The sequence below is a fragment of the Passer montanus genome, unplaced genomic scaffold, assembly GCF_014805655.1.
Source record: "Passer montanus isolate IOZ18808 unplaced genomic scaffold, ASM1480565v1 scaffold14, whole genome shotgun sequence".
Classification (NCBI taxonomy): Eukaryota; Metazoa; Chordata; class Aves; order Passeriformes; family Passeridae; genus Passer; species Passer montanus.
The window spans coordinates 4,543,124-4,561,630 of record NW_024360941.1 but is presented as its reverse complement, the minus strand read 5'-3'; the positions used below and the strand labels follow the sequence as shown (position 1 = coordinate 4,561,630).

General features: G+C 34.4%; 1 protein-coding gene across 5 annotated transcripts in view; it reads left to right on the top strand.

Moving 5' to 3' along the window:
- Positions 1-18,507, top strand: part of FSTL5 (follistatin like 5) — a 376,421-nt gene that overhangs the window by 296,013 nt on the left and 61,901 nt on the right. For all 5 annotated transcript variants that reach the window (XM_039700303.1, XM_039700304.1, XM_039700305.1 and 2 more), the window contains one exon: positions 11,574-11,694. In XM_039700303.1, the coding sequence (XP_039556237.1) occupies positions 11,574-11,694 (121 nt within the window). The remainder of the gene's footprint in view (positions 1-11,573; positions 11,695-18,507) is intronic.

Below are 18,507 nucleotides of genomic sequence, written 5' to 3'. Positions count from 1 at the left end.
TCTATATAAAGATGCAGGTTATATCTGCATTCAGTATTGGTGTTACTAGCAAATTGATTTTGTGCTATTAATTTCTGATTAGTTCATCAAAAAATTGCAGTTCAATTTTTTGTATGGTTATAGATATACTCTTTTCACTTCTTCTGCTGTATACATCCATCAACTGGGTGAAAAACAGCATCATTTCTGAATAATATTATTACTAGGTACATATTTATTTCTCCAACTTTTCCAGGTCATTTTGCAGTAGTTTTGCTATTCTAGTAGACGTAATGCTTTTCACAGCTTTCAGAAGAATTATGCAAAAGGGTTTTATTGTACACAGAAGGAATACTGAGCTTTTCAGGTTGTTATTTTAGAAAAGAAGTCTTGAAAGAGCAACCCGGCTACGCTACAGCTAGCAGTAAAGGTCACTCCTCCTTAAGAGCATGAGAAAGATGCTTTGTTAATAATGGACTCTTGTGGCTCACAGTCCTGACTTTCCAATCATTGCTATAGTACATTAAATAGAAGGACCATATAACCAGCAATAAAAATGCTTTGATATCCAGGAGTCTGTTTCATTGAACAGAGAGGCACAATTGCTTAAATACAAAAAAAAAAAAAAAAAAAGAGAGAGAAACCCTGTCTGGCCCACCATCACAAACAGCCCAGGAGAAAAAATGAGAAATTAGGATAGGTGGGACATAATTACCTATTGGGAACTTGGCTCAACTCTCATTTATATATTTTCAAAATAATAATAATTTATAAAAAAATACTGCAGAAGTGTACAAAGGCATTTACTTAGTACTGACTCAGGAAGAAAATTTCTTCCCACCTGAAAAATAATTGGTACTGCTACTTGCAAAAGTGAACATGAAGCAAATTGTTTATCTAGACCAAGTCTGATCAGTTTGTGAACTCTGACTGGGTAACCACAGAAGAAAATATATCTGCCATTATTTTCAAATTATGATATTTAAGATTTTTCTTAAATCAAAGTGGTCAGTGATCTATCTACTCATATACCTGACACCATGTATCCATTTATATCTAAATTGAATTAGATCTACTTTAGCTTAGACTGATTTCTCTTTCACCTGTTAATTTTATCACCTTCATGTGTATTCTTCCTTCCTTTCTTTTTCATTTTTGTACTGTTCTGAGATAACTATCTTTATAATCTATAGCTTCCTTTTCAAAAGCATACATTCAGAACTCTTTTTGTTTGGGTATATACAAGAGCCTTTGTATCCATGGCAGAGTGTTTTCATTGATCTGTTCAGAAGGAGAGATAAAGTAAACTAAAGATTTTCCTATTTTAGTATGATTTAGGAAACAGATCTATCAATTATGTCCATCTGATTCTCCTTTCATGTATGCCCGGCTTAAAACTACAACCAGAAGTAGGGAAGTTGAAACAGTGCTTCTAAATAATATCTAATTTAGTTTTGTATTAAAAATTATCCTTGAGTTAGGAAAATTCAGGTGAGTTTACAGAGGATCACTGAATCTGCATTCTTTATTTTTTTTTTATGGGTAAAGATAGATAGCAGAAGGGTGCATGGTGCAACAGAAGTGACTGGATTTTTTGACAGTTACTCAAAAGCACCTGCAAAGTATCTTTTGGTTTTGCTGATGAACATTTTTCTTCTAGAATTTTCTAAGGGAAATATAGTAACGTTTTCAAATGATAAGCATTTGTATATAGATAATTAATTGAAATCTTGAACAGAATTTTTTTTTTACATAGAAAATAAATTTAAGAGTACTTTAATAAAATCACACAGTCTTATCACTCTCATCTGAAATATGTTGTCTTGTTTAAAAGCAGATTTGTGTGTCCTTTTTTTTAAGAATTTTTTTTCAACTACTTCTGTTACTTAAGGGGGAGGAGGCTATGTCTTCCTTTCTAGAATATGTGCTCCTTCTAGGCAAAAATCTGTCTTTACAGACCTTTTGTGTTAATGATAAATCAAATGGAATTGCCATACTCTGGCAGAGTAAAATATCAATGCCATACGACTTTTGTCTACAAGATCCTTAGAAGTTTGTGCAGCAATTTGGCAAGTGCCATGAATTCTGTGAAGTTCCTGCTATTATAACCTATAGTTAATAAAAGATGACTGAAATCCTGTTTTGCCTTCACATTTTTAACATGATATACATAGTTATAACATCAGACGAGAAATTCATTAATGAAAAAGACTTTGAAGTTTAACCTGTGATTAGTGAACAATTAACATGTCAAAAGGAAGGCAGGGAAGAAAAAGCTGCCTTTTCTCCCACCCCTCTGTATTAATAGAGACTTTATTTCTGACATGGATTCTATGATTAGTTGGCAACAACTAATGATAGAGTTATAATTGCAGTAAAATATAACTGAAACCAAGGGTTAGCTAGAGAAAAAGAGCTTTTGTACATTTCAGTCTTCCAAAGACTGTACTGTACATAAGGAAAATATATTGTGGTATTTCAGTGATACAGTTTTATATGGTGACAGTAGCATAGAATCTTTCTAATGAATAGTGCTGTCTCATTTTTTAAAATCAAAGCAAAGAACAAGGGTGAAAAAAGAAAATATGGTGTATATAGATTCATGTTTTGTAGAGGACTTGCACTTCTAAAAAAATGTTCGGCCCATTACAGAACACAGTATTAGAAAAGCAACAATTAATTACAGGAGACAAATAATGGTCTACTAAGAAGTAAGATTATTTTGGTACATCTTGTAGAAACTTGAGTGTGTTAACAAAGAGTTAGCTATTGTTGCAGCAGAAGAAAAGTGCTTATTGTGATTGGCAAAGCAGTGGCAAAATTGAAGTAATGGATGTCTCACATAAGAGGGAACATGTTAATTTAAAGAGAGAACAGGAATGTGGTCATGACTCAGTGTGATACTGTCATTTGCATATAAATCTTTATGTAAGCATTTTATTTAAGTGGAGTTTGTGGTCTTATTTTTAAAATGTGCAATTGAAGGTACTTCTGTTCAATTTTTTTTTAGAACTGTTGTAATTAATGGGTAACACATGTACCTCTATTAGGTACTTTGCTTTTAAAAACGCACAGTTTACCTGCAACAGGATGTAGGAAATGTTTTATGTATAACAAATACGAGCATTTAATGATAACAAAGTGTCTAAATATGAGCAATATTTATTTGTTAATAGCATCCAGAAAATATTTATTGTGACTATTCATAGTCCCTTTTGAAATGGGGAATTTCCAACCTCATTTTATGCCTTGAACACAGACAAGAATTAACAGAAAGATATGTAAACAGAAAGAAGAAACAGAAATATCTTATTGATAATAATTAATAGAAAGTAATGAGATTTTGTTACTTCAGCATTATGCTACTGCCTTTGTGTATGAATAACCATTGTGATAGCTATAGACTTTTCATAACATCTTGGCTTCATATCAGTAAAAGAATGGAAGTCCTACTTGGTACAGATCTAGACAATATGTTTGTCAGTGCCACTATACGCTGAAAAGTTTTGGTTTTTTACTGAAAACTTTTTGAACACTCTAATTTTTCTTGTTTTATTCCAGGATGTTCTTCCAATACCTTACAGTTAACCTGACCAGAAACTAGAATGAGATGATACAATGATACTAAAAAATATCACAATTCATTTCTGTATAGATGGACGACAAAACAAACAAAAATTCTAACTCCAAAACGAAACCCAAAGAATTTTTCCTGCATAAATAGTTTCTGTGCTTACAGTAAAAGGTTGCAATGACCTTGAAGTGTCTTTTCTTTCATTGATATCAAGGAATCAATCTTGCCAGTCAAGATTTCTTGTGATAAAGAATTAGACTGATGGGCATGGGTTGTTGTGAGCAAAGGCACTGTGTGTGATGCTTAGATAATCAAGATTAAATATAAATTGTCTCAGTTTTCAGTATTTTTTTAGTGTAAATTCATCATCTATTTGTAGTACTCCAGTTTCATGTGGAATGCTTAGTTCAAGTGACTGGAATTTACTGTTTATTTAAAAGGCTCTAAGAAGAATATTTCAGAATTATTGGTTGTGTCAATTTTGGTTAAACCCTTAAGTGAAGGTGCTGTGGTGGCATTCAAACTGCCAATATTTTGATTTTATAAGAAAAGAGAAAAACATGGCAAGGAATGGATGACATTCACTTTGTTGTGTGTAATCAGGAGTATAGGTGAAAAAAAAAGTTTAGTGTAGAAATAACATCCAGAATCTTTCTAAGCATCTTTGTGCCTATTTCTTGTACTGGATAACAAATTGACACAAGTGGGATTGTATTAATAATCCAATTAAAGTGTGACTGGTCCTGTTTTCTTTCTACTGTTGTCTTTAGATCATACATTAATGCTGCATTTAAAATTAGAGATGAAGTTTAGAAAAACTATGTGAGTTATAATGTGTTTTTTTTCCCCCTAGTATGCTAAGAATGGGCCAAAGTGAATAATTCTGATTTTTAATTCATTTTAAGGTACTAGGTTGTACTTTTTTTCCCTGCCACCTACTCCAATATATCCTCTTCAGCTGCCACATAGTGGGGGATTCTCAAAAAATCTCTATCTTTTTTGTTTTAGGTAGTTTTATCTGCAAATATTTGAAAGTTGTTTGAAAATATAGTTTTGTTGTCTGTTTATTGGTTTGTTACATGTACATAAACGCGTTTGTGGCAACCCAAAATTTATCACACTGGGCTTTTGTGAATTGCATAAACCTTGAAGACACTCTACCTACGTGTCTGTCTCACTCCTGGATAATTCATAAATACATGGGATGGACTAGATAATAATTGGAGGAAAATATGAGTATTACAAAAATTTAAGAGTTGTTTGTTTTCTTTTTTTCCTAGATTTTAATGAGTTTGTAAAGAAACATCTGGAGAAATTAGTTTCTATGAAATAAAATGGGTTCTTTTGTTTTAAGATGAGTGCAGTTCAGGAACAAAGATATGAGTTATTTTCAATATAAGAAAAGGGGTTTGGATGCTGCAACTAAAACTGAAATACAGTGTTTTATGCAGTAGGAAGATCAAAATCTCCAATAAACTTTATAAATGTAAAACTAAATAGTTTGTAGTATAAGTAATTGAAAACAGATTAAATCTTAGCAAAGTGTAATTATATAGTGTGATATTTTTAGAACCAGAAAAATTTAGGGAATATTCAGTGATTTCTTTGCACTCTCTCTACAAATAAAATGTCTTCAAAAAAGGAAAGCAGAAATGGGGATGCGCTTGCTAAAAAGCTCATTCCACAAATCTAACTCTAAACTGAGTCACCTTACAGGGTAAATTACATCAGTATTTCTGCTTCTCTGGGCCTTCCTAACACTTACATACATGTTGGAATATGATCCAAGTACACTGCATAGTGCAAAGCTGGTTTCTCTTTGCAAAACTAGCTTGGAGTGTAATAATAAATACATCTACAATTAAAGCTGATTTAAAAACCAAAAGGAACAGTTTGGGAAATGATAATAAACTGTGGTAATTGGGTAATTATTATAAATTCATCTCATTGGTTATGAGTTTAACTTGAAAAAATGTGAGAAATTAATGTCAAATAGATTTTTCTGATTAAATCTGATTACATAACAATTTGGTTTGTTAAAAAGGAGTAAAAGTTAAATGGTATATGAGTCATTCTGAAGATCTCTATGTAACATGAAGCAATAAAAAAGACAGCTGTATCAGAGCATGCTGAATGTTCCATTTAAAATATACTGCATCTACTCAGTTGGAGATTTTGAATGTCTAAATAAATTAGCAGTCCTTATTGCCGATTCATCACAAGATAATGTAAAATTACGAAGTTTTTGGGGAAGTAAAAGGTTAGTGATGTTTTATGGCTAGCCTCAAGAGCTCTAGTACTTTGGCAAAGCTCTCACTTATGTCTAGTGTCTGCCATAAACAAGAAAAAAATTTCAAATACTCTTTACACATCTACATATCAAATGAAGTCATTATTCTCACTCGTGATCTAGCACTGAGGCCTTTTATGTCTCTTTTCTGTCTCATCCCTCTTCAGGTTCTTAAGAGGTTTGAACACTATTAGATTTCAAAATAGCAAAACCAATTTTTAATCAACTGACTTTTTTTGAAAAGTACAAAGCAGTTGTATTTTTTGTGTATAATAATGGACATTACTATTTATTAGCTGTATTTTCTCATGAAGTGAAATTGAAGTCCTTACTGTATCCCATAGAATAAAGGGAAAATCATACATATCTAATCAATTATTTAAATAGGTACAGTGTTATCATATTCATTTATAGTCAGAGAAATAATAATTTCTCAGTTTTGCTGAATACAACTAAATCCTGCTCAATTCAACTACTGGCCTGGGCTCCTGGATTACAAAGTCTTACTTTAGGAAGCAAGAATAGAGGGTGAACTCTGCATTGAGCATTTGTAATACAAGCTTAGGAAAGTAAGCATGAGGACTTTCTCAGCATGGGAGATTTAGTTAGATGCTCTGAATTACTCACCAAATGTTCACCACTTTACCTAGTCATCAGTAGAGTAAGGCTAGTAAAGCTATTTTGCACTAATGAGATACAGCCTTTGTAAAATTCAGTTATTATTGGCTTTTTTGTTTCTGTTCTCCCCAGTGTCAAGAAAAGAGGAACCAATGAAATGCTTGGAATATCCAATTGTAGCTAGGAAGTTTGTTTTCATGGTCGGCAGGGAGAGGTGGGTGCAGCTAAAACAGTGAACACTGACAGATCCACTGAATGATCCCATAAAAGGATTTTGCTACCCTGAGCTTTCTCAAATGACTGTAAAAGAAGCTTAGAAGATTAATTTCCTTTGACCAAAACTAGTCTGCATTAATAGTCACAAATTGGTGTCTGGTGTTGTTTTCTTGAGAACGTAGTTTCTTTTAAGATTTTTTCACTTTCTACTGCACATTTTGTACTAGTGCTTATGTTAGACAGTGCACTTGCCTTTTTTAAGCTTTGGTATGATTTGCAATTTTCTGTCAGGCTGATTCTTCAACCAGTGGACTTACACTAAATTCATGATTTGTTCTTATTGTAGCTGTAAAATTTGAACCTGAGACAAGGTATGCAAAATCTGTGCTTATGAAATGTAGGGTTTATTTTCCCTCTTAATCTAGAAGGAAAACTTTAAAAAGATCTTGGATTTCTGCCAAATGCAATTTTTTTCAGTGTTCTTTGTGGAATATAATTTCTCTGTGACAGTCAGTAGTAAAGTGCAGAGTTGCATTGCTTTCCAATGTGAACAGAGAAACTGATTACTTGGAAAACAGGAGTAGTAACATTGACATTAGCACAAAAAGCCTGACTTGAGTTTGTCTGGCAAATGAACCAAACATAAATAATTATTTTTAAAAATGTTTTCAATTAACCTTCAAAAGGATATCTGCTCTCTGGGTCCTTGTGATAAAGGAAGTTAGAGATACTGAAAAATATGTAAAATATGAACAAGAACGTGACATTAGTATTACTGGTACTGTGTACTTCCAGTACCAGTAATGAGTTGGTACTCATGAGTTGGTACTTCCAGTACCAACTATGAGTTGACTGAAATAAAATGCAGGAAGCTTGGGAGGATGTACAGGAAATAAAGGGGAATATATATATATATTGGTGGTGTTTTACAAACAAACAATTGTTGTTCTGAAAATATGTGTTTGGTTTCAATTATTGATGCAGCCTTCCCCTAGCAAACCAATTCCCCTAGCAAAGAAATTTAATTCTTGGCTTCAGATTTTCTACCTGATCAGCTCAGAGACAGATGATGTGGAGTTTTTGCTTTTCCCCATAAAAAAAACAATATTTTCCTTTAAAAATGAAGGAAATACCCCACCCAGAGTGTGTTATCATTATAATTTAACTATTTTATTGATAACCATCAATAAAAGGCCCAAACAATATATTTTTTCCTTTGTTGTGGATTTGTTAAAGGCTGCAAATGGAAATAAAGGTAACAGGAAAAAGTATGAATTCATAATATTTGGTGTTCACTAATTCCATTTATTAAAGACACAATAAACTATTTCTTTCTGATGAGGATAATGTAAGTAAGAATTCAGTTCATATAGCCTATGTACTTTTCTTTATTTTTTAAAAGAATTATTTATACAAAGCCAAAAACCCAAAAAGCTATTTAGGAAAGCAGTGTATTGGCAAAAAATGCTGGAAAAAAAAAAGAAAAAAAAAGTGGCACAAACCAAAGCAAAAATATTTCTAGCTTCTATGATGATGAACAAATTCAAGCAGTCTGTTTCATTATATGTTCTCCTATGGGGAGAAAGGTAGGAACAGTCTTCTTAGAGCTGTTAATGAAGAAATGCTGGAAAATGGTCGTAAATTCTCTCATATGCAAGGTGTTAGCATATGAAAGTGGATTATAAACCCCAAGGAAATAATTTCTGATTCAAAACGAAAAATCACCTTTAGTTTCTGTTTTATAAACAGTAATAGAGCAAAGCCAAGATTCACTATGAAATTGAAGTCTTTATTATTTTTCTCATTATTTGTAACATATATCGTGATTTGTAAAATGTCAAGTTCTTCAGGAGAACAGAATTGCAGTGGAATCATTGTTTAGGTAATTGTTCAATTCTATCTTTTTACGTATGACAAAAATAATTAGAGTTTCTCAATGTAATTTTAGAAGTGTCTTGCCATTTCTGTGTGAACAGTAGAACAAAAACTGAGCTTGTAGCATTCATCAAATATATTTTCCAAAATGTAAAAAACACCTGTTGCTGTTGATTTTTTGAAGGCTCTGTTTCAAAGATGTTTGTCAGATAGCATAGATACAAAGATGTGTGTCAGTATAGGTACAAGGTTTTTTTAAATTACTCAGCTTGTGAGTTAGTCAATAAAACACTAAATGCTTGTCAACATGCAGTGTCAAGTACCTCTGTTTGTACTTCACTATCCCTTTTCAAATGCTGCTTACCACGTTAAGTTCACTTTGTATTGAGTGGTTTGCTTTAATTAACAAAGCAAACATTGAACTCAGTATAACAATAAGCTGGGGACATTTATTTTGTAGTTGTAAAAAAACCCAAACCAAACAACCAGACAGAACTCACCACTACCAACAAAACACATTGTCCCTAAAATTCTAACTCTCTGAGTGTAGTCATGTGTGAATTCTATTGAAATACTAATATAAAATAACCACAGGAGTGTTTCATCCATGGTTTCTATGAAAAGAAGGGAGAAACCATTTACAGGCTCACATTTACTTAGAAAATAGTGATGGTACCTAAAGATATCATATGCCACAATTAATCAGTTAAAGAGCTGAAACAGGTGTGTATGCTTCAAAACAATATCTGATAATTTAGCATAAGGAATGTTAAATTAAACTAGTCTCCAGACTGCATTGTAGCAGCTGAATTTTTATACACTCCATCCTATGCCCTATTTTGTTCACAAATATCTTTGGCAGAGATTAGGCAAAAAACACCAAATGGTAATAGCAAAACCCATTTTCCAGATAAAATGTAAATACCTGTAGTGTGGCTCTTTTGAATAGCTGTCCTTTCATCTTCCACTAATAATGTTGTTGAAGAAGAATGCTTTGAAAATGTGTGTTCAGGTAGTAAGGGGAAAAAAGTAAATTGATCTTCTGCTTAATATATTTTAGAAAGAGATAAAGATCAAAACATCCAATTTTTTTGGAGTTTGTCAGGTGGGTTATTCTGAAGGAAAATTACATTGGTTTGAATCATCACTTAAAAATGATGTCTTAAAGGGGGTGCCTTTTTTGATCTTTGCGGTGGTAACATGTAATGGTATATAGAAGATTTGGTAGAAATATTTTCTGTGTAACCAAAGTGCTAATATAGAAACCTGTAGTTATCTTGAGGAAATCAAGCTATTGATAATATTACCAGGTAGGCTTATTTTTTAGGCATGTTTATTCTTCTCCCAAGGGACACCTAGCAGAACCATTGGAAGCACAGAATTGTGCAATGTGAAATTTAGCTGCCCACACATCTTTGGATGAAGAAATACAGAGAGACACATGTTTTTTGAATAATATTTTGAGTGTATTTAAAGAAAGAAAACTGAGAAATTAAAAGGAATTTCATAGAGATTTCAGTTCTCTTGTGTTCTCTGAGCAAGAGTAAAAACTGGAAATTGTGAACTGAAAAAAATAAATCCCAATAAGTTGGAAAAGTTGTAGGTGAGATCATGGAAGAATGCAAGAATAGTCATAATGAACCAGAGGTTAAGGTAGCCCAGTATTTCTCATTTTTAAGATCCAAAGGACAGAATGTAAGAATAAGCAGCACATAGTAATATTTTCTATCAAAGTTCTTTTCCTGTGCAATTTACAGTGACTGTGGTGTTGTACCTGAAGTTTTTTGGTTTTGCAAGCTTTTGATAAAGTGTTCTTGGATTTGAGGACTTAATAGAGAAGGTTACAAAGTTTGTGAAGAAAAAAAATAAGGAAGAACTAGTTGAGGATATGAAGGTAAGGACAACCTTGGCTACAGTGACCATGAGATGGCTGAGTCAAGAAGCCTAAGAGGAGACAGCCGGGCAAAAAGCAATATAACCAAGGACTTTAGGAAAGGAGACTTGAGCCTGTTCAAGGATGTGCTTGGAAGAATTGCATAGGAGATCATGCTGAAAACAAAAGGGGTCTAAGATGGTTGGTCTTCAAGGATGACCTCCACTACACTCAGGAACAGGCTTTCACAATGAACAGTAAATCAAAAGCAGCCAGAAGTCTGTATTAATGAACAAGGAGCTCTTGACATAATTCAAATAAAAAGAAAAAGGTGTAAGGAATGACAGGTGTGACCCAGGAAGAACCTGGAGACTCTATCTGAATGTGCAGATAAGGAAGGATGAAGCCATGCCAGAATTTGGTCTGGTCAGAGATACGAAGGTCTACAGAGTTTCAGGACTATATCAGCAGCAGAAGAAAGGGGAAAACATGGATCTTTTGCTGAGCTGGCATGGGACCCAGTGTCAATAGAAGTAGAACATGATGAGGTACTAAAAACCTACTTTGCCTTTTGCCTTGATCAGAAACATTTGCTTTCAGGAATCCCAGATCCCTGAAATCAGTTTCCAGCAGTAGTGCTTCTGTAATGTATCAGTGAATCTAATGAGAAGAACTGAAGAAAAACAAGCATTTTTTTTGTTTTGTTTTGTTTTTTTTTAGTTTGTTTTTTTTTGTCATGTGTGCTCATTACAAAGGATGGCAGCACTTCCACTGGATGTCATTTAACTTTTTAATTTTTGCATAGATTTAGTTTTTCTCTCTGGTCGGATGCAATTCTCAACAGCTTTTCTTCTGCAAATAACTGTCATAGCTAAGTAAACATATTGCTTCTGCCGAGTTTAACCAGTTGTTAAAATAAAAGTTGTATTTTCTTTTACAGTTGCAATATATGTAGCAAGATTAAACAACTCCACCATTCACAAGTATAATATTTGAATTTCAGATTACTGTCAGATATGCTGGTATAATATTTGTGGTGTGTGGTGTCTGATATTTGCATCACAGCTTTGTTGCTGAGATGATGAGCGTAATTACTGTAGAGATGTGGGTTTAATTATGATAACCTTGTTTTTAATCTTTCCTGGTAGGATTTTGGAGATGATGGGTCCTTATACATCACTAAGGTTACCACAACTCATATGGGAAATTACACCTGCTATGCTGATGGGTATGATAAGCTCTATCAAACTCATATTCTCCAAGTGACTGGTAAGGAAAAATGTTCTAATTATCAAGTCATAAGAAACCTGAATTTTGTTAAGCAGATCTGTGGTTTCTTTCCTACTTTTTTTCTATTGTGTTACATCTTAATAGAAAAAGGTATATAATTTTTTCTTCATTGATCTCCTTCAAATAACCTTAAAACAACTAAACACGATAATTTTAATTTATTGCTTCCATAGAATAATAACTATTAAAAGGTGTAAAGATAGTCCAGAGGACTTGCTTTGCACCTGTGATGTTATGCAGAACAGTAAGTGGTTTATATATACATATGCACACAGATAAAGTAGGTTTTAGTATTAATTTAGTAACCTGGAGAACACGGTGAGAAAAATAAATGTGTAAATTTCTTGTGTTAAGAATGTTTTGTTGAATATAAGATTAATAGAATGCACTTCCCTGAAGATTTTGTAATTGATGTAGGATTCTAAATTCACATTTATGTTATTGAAATCTATCCATGATTTTAGTAGATTAGCTTGAGGCACCTGGATTTGAAACTTGATCTTTGCATTTTCCTACATCTGCTCCAATTCCAGGTAACACTTCATTGAATTCTGTACTTGGACAAAACTAAACTGCGGTCCTCTGAAGACAGGCCTTTACCTTCCCTTGAGCTGGTGTATCCTCTCCATTTTCTTATATGCAATTTATTTCCTAAAGTATTTTCAGGAATTCTTTCCACTGATGAAGGGTCTGCTTTATCACCATTGAGGTTTAATGTCTTTTTTTTTCCTTAGAGTGCTTTCATGTAATTTCAATTCATATTTGTCTTTGCCTCTTAAGACTCCCTTCCTGCTGTAAACTACCAGTGTTTGTCATTCCATGTTGTTGTTTAATCCTATCCAGAATCATGTTTGACCTCAATCTTCTCCAAATTTACTTTGCATTAAGAGGCTCTATTTCTCTCCTGAGGCATACTCTAGCCCTAGTTTCCTGGCCACTGCAGTTACCATCATTCTTTGTTTTGTTAGCTGTTAATCAGTTGCATAAATCCTTATTCAGCTGACTTTTTTTAGCATCTGAGAATGCTGAAATATTTTCTTTTATTCTTATCTTTCATGTATGTACATATGAAATACAGCTCCCAAGATTATTTTGGCTTTTAATATGATTTTTCTTCTTTTAATAGCCTTCCCCCCACCTTATGTGTTCTTAATAACTTCACATTTTAAATTAATTTGACACTTAGTGCTTGTTTGCAGTTTTATAAACATTTTGTCTCTGCTGTTATGTTTCTTCAGGAAGCTAGCTTGTAATATTTCTCTATCCATATATTTCAACTTTTTTTCCCCAGTTTCTCCCCCTCCTGAACCACAACATATTGTACTTAGAGTGTTGTCCCCAAGCTGATGGGGACATGGCATCAACATGTTTTCCTCCAAATTTTTCTTCTGGGATTATTTTCTGTCTTTTAAAAAGCCAGGTAGCAACTACTGGCTAAACTAGTGAGAAGACTGATGTGCAGTTTATTAATATTTTAATTCCTGAAGACATAGCAGAGTTATTGGCAAGCTGAACACATTAGTGGGTTCTTGACCAACATTGTCCTCTGTTTTATGGGTTTGGTTTACCCTAAGTTATTAACAAAATTATATTCCTATCAACACATTCCTGACCAATCCCAATGTGTAAATAATCCCCCAGAGGTGTAAGGCAAGAATTAAAATACTAGAATTCATGTTTGACTCAGTTCAGTGCATAATGAGGCAAAACTCCGCTCAAGTTGAAGAAGGTTTTCTGCAAGACTAGAAAATCAAGAGAGGTGAAGGAGGACAAATGTAGGTTTTTCTGGTGATAATGTGTCTGTCAGGAAATTGGTTTTTCATCTGGAAACCACTGTAAACCTCAGATAGCTGCTATTCCAAAAGCTGGCACTGGAGTGGTACCTTCCTAAATGATTTTGGATGTTGATATTTTGGTGAGCAAGAAACAGGAAAAAGAGACCTTTTGAGCAGTAGGATTATTTGCTATGTGTGTTGTGGATAAATTGAGTTAAATCCACTGAGATTAAAGGTCAAATGAACAGCTCTTCCACAGTTTAGATCTGTACTTCTAAGGAATAATCTTCTTAAGCACAGGCATGATGGTCAGTACTTGTAGCTGTGATAATGACTAATTAATATAATGATACTTGTATTAACTAGAGAGTCAGTCAAAAGGTTAATGGGATAATGAGACTACGTTGATCACAAAGATTTAATGTGAAGGTTCAGTGAAAATAATGTAATTAGATTTTAAGTTCTTTCTTGGTTTCCATTTATGTACAGCTATATATTTTCAGGAAAAAAAATATTTTAGGCTAGTATGCAATTATTATAGATGTAAATCTGATTTACTTTTAAGATTAAAATCCAAGATATTTTTAGTTTTGAATTATCTGGTACAGTAATAAAGAATAATGAGCTTCCTTTGTAGTCTTAAAAATACATTAATGAGCACATTGTAAAAATACATTAATGTAGAAAAACATTAATGAGCACTGTAAAAGACTTGTTTTATGGTGAAATAATCAGTCTACTTTTATACAAATAATATGGTAAAGTAAATATTGTGAGCAACCCTGTAAGTTGATATTTTAAGTCTTTTCACATAAACTAAAAAAAAAAAAACCAAAAAGTTTTGATCAGGAAGAACTAACTCTTTCATGACACAGTCCTAATTATTAGTATTTACATAATACTTACAATTTTCCACATATACAATTTTGAGATTGTATGACTGAGGCTATATGACTAAATCAATTTGAGTCTGTCAGTTTGATCTTAATTTTTCTTCTAATATGTCAGTGATACTTAAATAAGATCAGCAATTCTGATACCTTAAGGTAAAGAAGGGAGAGCCCAGTCCCTCAGCCAGATGTAAACAGGGAATACGTAGTGTCTGAAGAATTGCTTGCCAGCTTTGTTTTTCCAAAGTATCTAAGTTTAAACAAGAGTTATATATATATCAGTAGAAGAACCTAATTCACTACAGCTATCCCTGTTTCTTTTTTAAACATATGCATTCTCCTGGATTCAAGACAGCTTGACTAGACTATATTCTCACTTCCCTCCCCCATAAGACCCAACTGAAATAATGCTCAGGATGTTTTATAGCAAGTGCTAGAGCTATTGAATAGTAACATATCCACCATATTTGGAACCAACAGTCTCACACTGCTTTTTGAATTGAAACATAAGGGGTATAGAATTAACTCAATTATGTGTTATACTTTACTAAATACAAATGTGTGGTGGCTGCCCTCCCTTTTTAATATGTGTCATGATCTCTTCCTTTGTAAAGTGAGCTTTTTTAGCTTAAGATGCTAGAACATATCTCTTTGAAAGTCCGTGTGAAGAGTCACATTAATTATGTACTTAAAATTTTATTTCTGGTGTTATTTTTTTATTTTATTTATTTATTTATTTATTAGTTTTTGGTCGGTCACACCAAAAAACCCAAACAAAAACCAACAAAACAAAACAGACAAACAAAACCCTGATTCAAACAGACCCCGAAGACTTTACATTGAACTTGTCACATCAAATTAACTTCTTAGACTGAGCACACAACTGCACTTATATTTCAGTTGTCTGCAGCATGCCTTAGTGGGACAGTTCTTTCTTAGTGGAATATTACAAATAGTCTTCAAGGTAATATGAAATAAAAATTGTAATGCAAAACAAGGGTTGAAAAACATTTCTAGTTGTATAGTTAACCTATTAGACACGGAGATGTTGAGGAAAGAGGAAAATGGCGGGAAATAGAGGAAAGACCTGGCAAGAAATAAACCCTACTGTCATACAAGAACCTCTGTTCCTGGAAAAACAGTGCTAAAGGGGACAGAAATAGAAATAAGGGATGGTAAAAGAACATTCAGACATATTTTCACCTTTCCTCCCTTTCACATCTCCTAACAATCCTTAAGTAGTCAATTTAGCATTTTGTCATGCAGGGTGAGATTTTATTTGTTAGTTTAGGAAGAATTGGATTTCAGTTATAATATTTTCGAAAACTTTTTTTTAGCAATAATACTGCATCAGAAATATTGCATACCTTTTGCCCAAAAAAAAGTAATACATTCCTCTTTCTTGTCAATAAAAATTCTTTAAAATTGAACTGTTAAAAAAAATTCTCTTCACATGTGCTCAGTAGAAGTCTGTCAAGGTGAGGTAGTTAAATACCCATAAGGTTTTATATGCAATTAGAATATTTCACTGACATGGAAAGAGACAAGAAGTATCCTGGCATATCTGGTCAGAACACAACTAATTGCAATACCTTGGTATTGGTCCTAAAAGTTGTTTCTGTTGCTGAGATGCTTGAGAGTGTTCAGTGATGGCAGTCCAGTCTCCAAGGAAGTGGAGCTCCTTGCTTTTCCAGAGACAAGGTGGAAAAATAAGCCATTTGGCTTTGCTGCAGTGGGAAATCTACAACATGAGGTTGGCTACCTAAAGGACCTTGTGTCAAGAAATGCTGAACAGGCAGACATGAAAATAGGATTTTAGGAAGTGCGGCAGAGCAAGACTGGGAGCTAGGTGCCAAAAAATACTCAAGCCACCAAATGTGCAGTCAGGCAGGGCCTGTTCTGAAGAACACAGTGGGGAAGGGAAGGTCTCAGTATGGAGAACACTGATGCTATGCAAGAGGAGATAGATAGATAGAAGAGGGAAGAAATGGAGGGAAAATAGGAGTGGGAATGTCAGGCTTGAGATGAAAAATTAAGATCCACTTCCATGAAAGCAAAGTCCTTTCCAGAAAATCAATAGAAACCTTAAATCTCTGATATTTATGTGCTCTTCCTCTCAGCTGGTAGTCTAAGAAATGAAAAGGCATATTATCTAATTTTTAACCTTCTCCCATGTTATTAAATTACACTTTTTGCAATTTGCATGTAGGGGTTATGTAGAAAGGACTGTCCTCTCTAACTGGGTTTAAAATATCCCTGAAACCTACTGATTTTTGCATCCTATCAGAGATAAGGTAGATTTGTCTATTTCTTGCAATGTAGAAATGTAAGGCATTTCTATGATCTAATGGGACAGCATGCTGAGATGCCTCTTATTAATAGTTGAATACCATTTGAAAATATTTAATCTCATGCCAAAATAGACACAGTTAATTTTTGATCTTGTTATCTTCTTTCATTATCAACTGATACTTCATCCTTTACCCAGCTGTGTTTTGTGACAACCTAAGTATTCCACGCTTGTAGAGCTGCAATAAACAAAACTTTGGCAAATAGGAAATACACTTCCTTAAGTTATTTTAAGAGTTATAATAAGAGTTTATACAGTTAATACTTTTTTATTGTTAGAAACAACCTCAAGCAAATTTTCTCTATAAAAAGATAAAGATACGATAAATAATTATTCATCTAAAAAATCTACATAGCATTGATTACAAATAGGAATATGTACACTGTGATGTCATACGTTTTCTCTCTGACACTACTGGTGTATGTAGAAGATTTTTAATTGGTAAGCTAATACTGCAGCAAGTTTTCAAACCTTGGAAAAGTGATGTCAACAAATCTTATATTTTGTTAAAAAAGAAACTCGTAAGACTGGTCTTATACGTAGGATCACAGAATCTGCTGAATTGGAAGGAACCCATGAGGATCACTGTGTCCAACTCCTGGCCCTACACAGGATGGCCCAAGTCACACCATGAGCCTGAGAGCATTGTCCAAACACTCTATGAACTCTGTCAAGCTGATGCTGTGCCCACTTCCCTGGGAGCCTATTCCAGTGCCCAGCCACCCTCTGGGTGAAGAGTTTTTTCCTGAAATCCAACTTAAACCTTCCCTGATGCAGTTTCATGCCGCCCACTCAGGTTCTGTCCCTGGTCACCACAAAGAGATCAGTGCCTGCCCCTCCTCTTCCCTTCACGAGGAAGCTGTAGCTGCAATGAGGTCTCCTCTCAGTTGCCTCCAGGCTGAACAGACCAAGTGTCCTCAGCCACTCCTCAAATGGCTTCACCTCTAAACCTTTCACCATCCTTGTGGCCCTGCTATGGACATTCTCTAACAGCTCAACGTCATTTGTATGTTATGATACCCAAAACTGCACTCAGGACTCGAGGTGAGGCTGCCCCAGAGCAGAGCAGAGCAAGACAATGTCCTCCCTTGCCCAGCTGTACCTGATGCCTCCCAGGACACTCCAGGTTGGCCCTCCAGGGCACTGCTGACTCATGTTAAACTTGCCATCAACCAGGACCCTGACGTCCCTTTCTGTAGCACTGCTGTCCAGCACCTCATTCCCCAGTTTGTACAACCAACCATCGTTGCCCTGTCCCAGGTGCAGAATCTGGCATTTTCCCTTGTTATACTTCATACAGTTGGTTATTTCCCATTTGTCTAATTTGTTGAGCTCTCTCTGCAGGACCTCTCTGACCTTGAGGGAGTTAACAGCTTCTCCCAATTTGGTGTTGTCAGTAAAGTTACTTAGTATTCCTTCAAGTCCTGTGCTGTGTCCAAGTCTTTAATGAAGATGTTGAAGAGAACTGGGCTGAGGATTAAGCCCTGTGGAACCCCGCTAATGAATGGATCCCAGCCAGATGTTACCCCATTCACTGTAACTCTTTATCCCTGGCCCATGATCTGGTTGTTCACCCATCATGTGACACAGTTATCCAGCCATGTGGACATTTTGTCCAGAAGGATGCATGTCTTGTTTAACATCTTAATTAATGATCTGAATAATGGGGCAGAGTTCTACCTTCAACAGTTTTGTAGTTGGCACCAAACTGGGAGGAGTGGCTGACAGACTACAGGGTCATGCTGCTATTCATTTGACAGGCTGGAGAAATGAAACG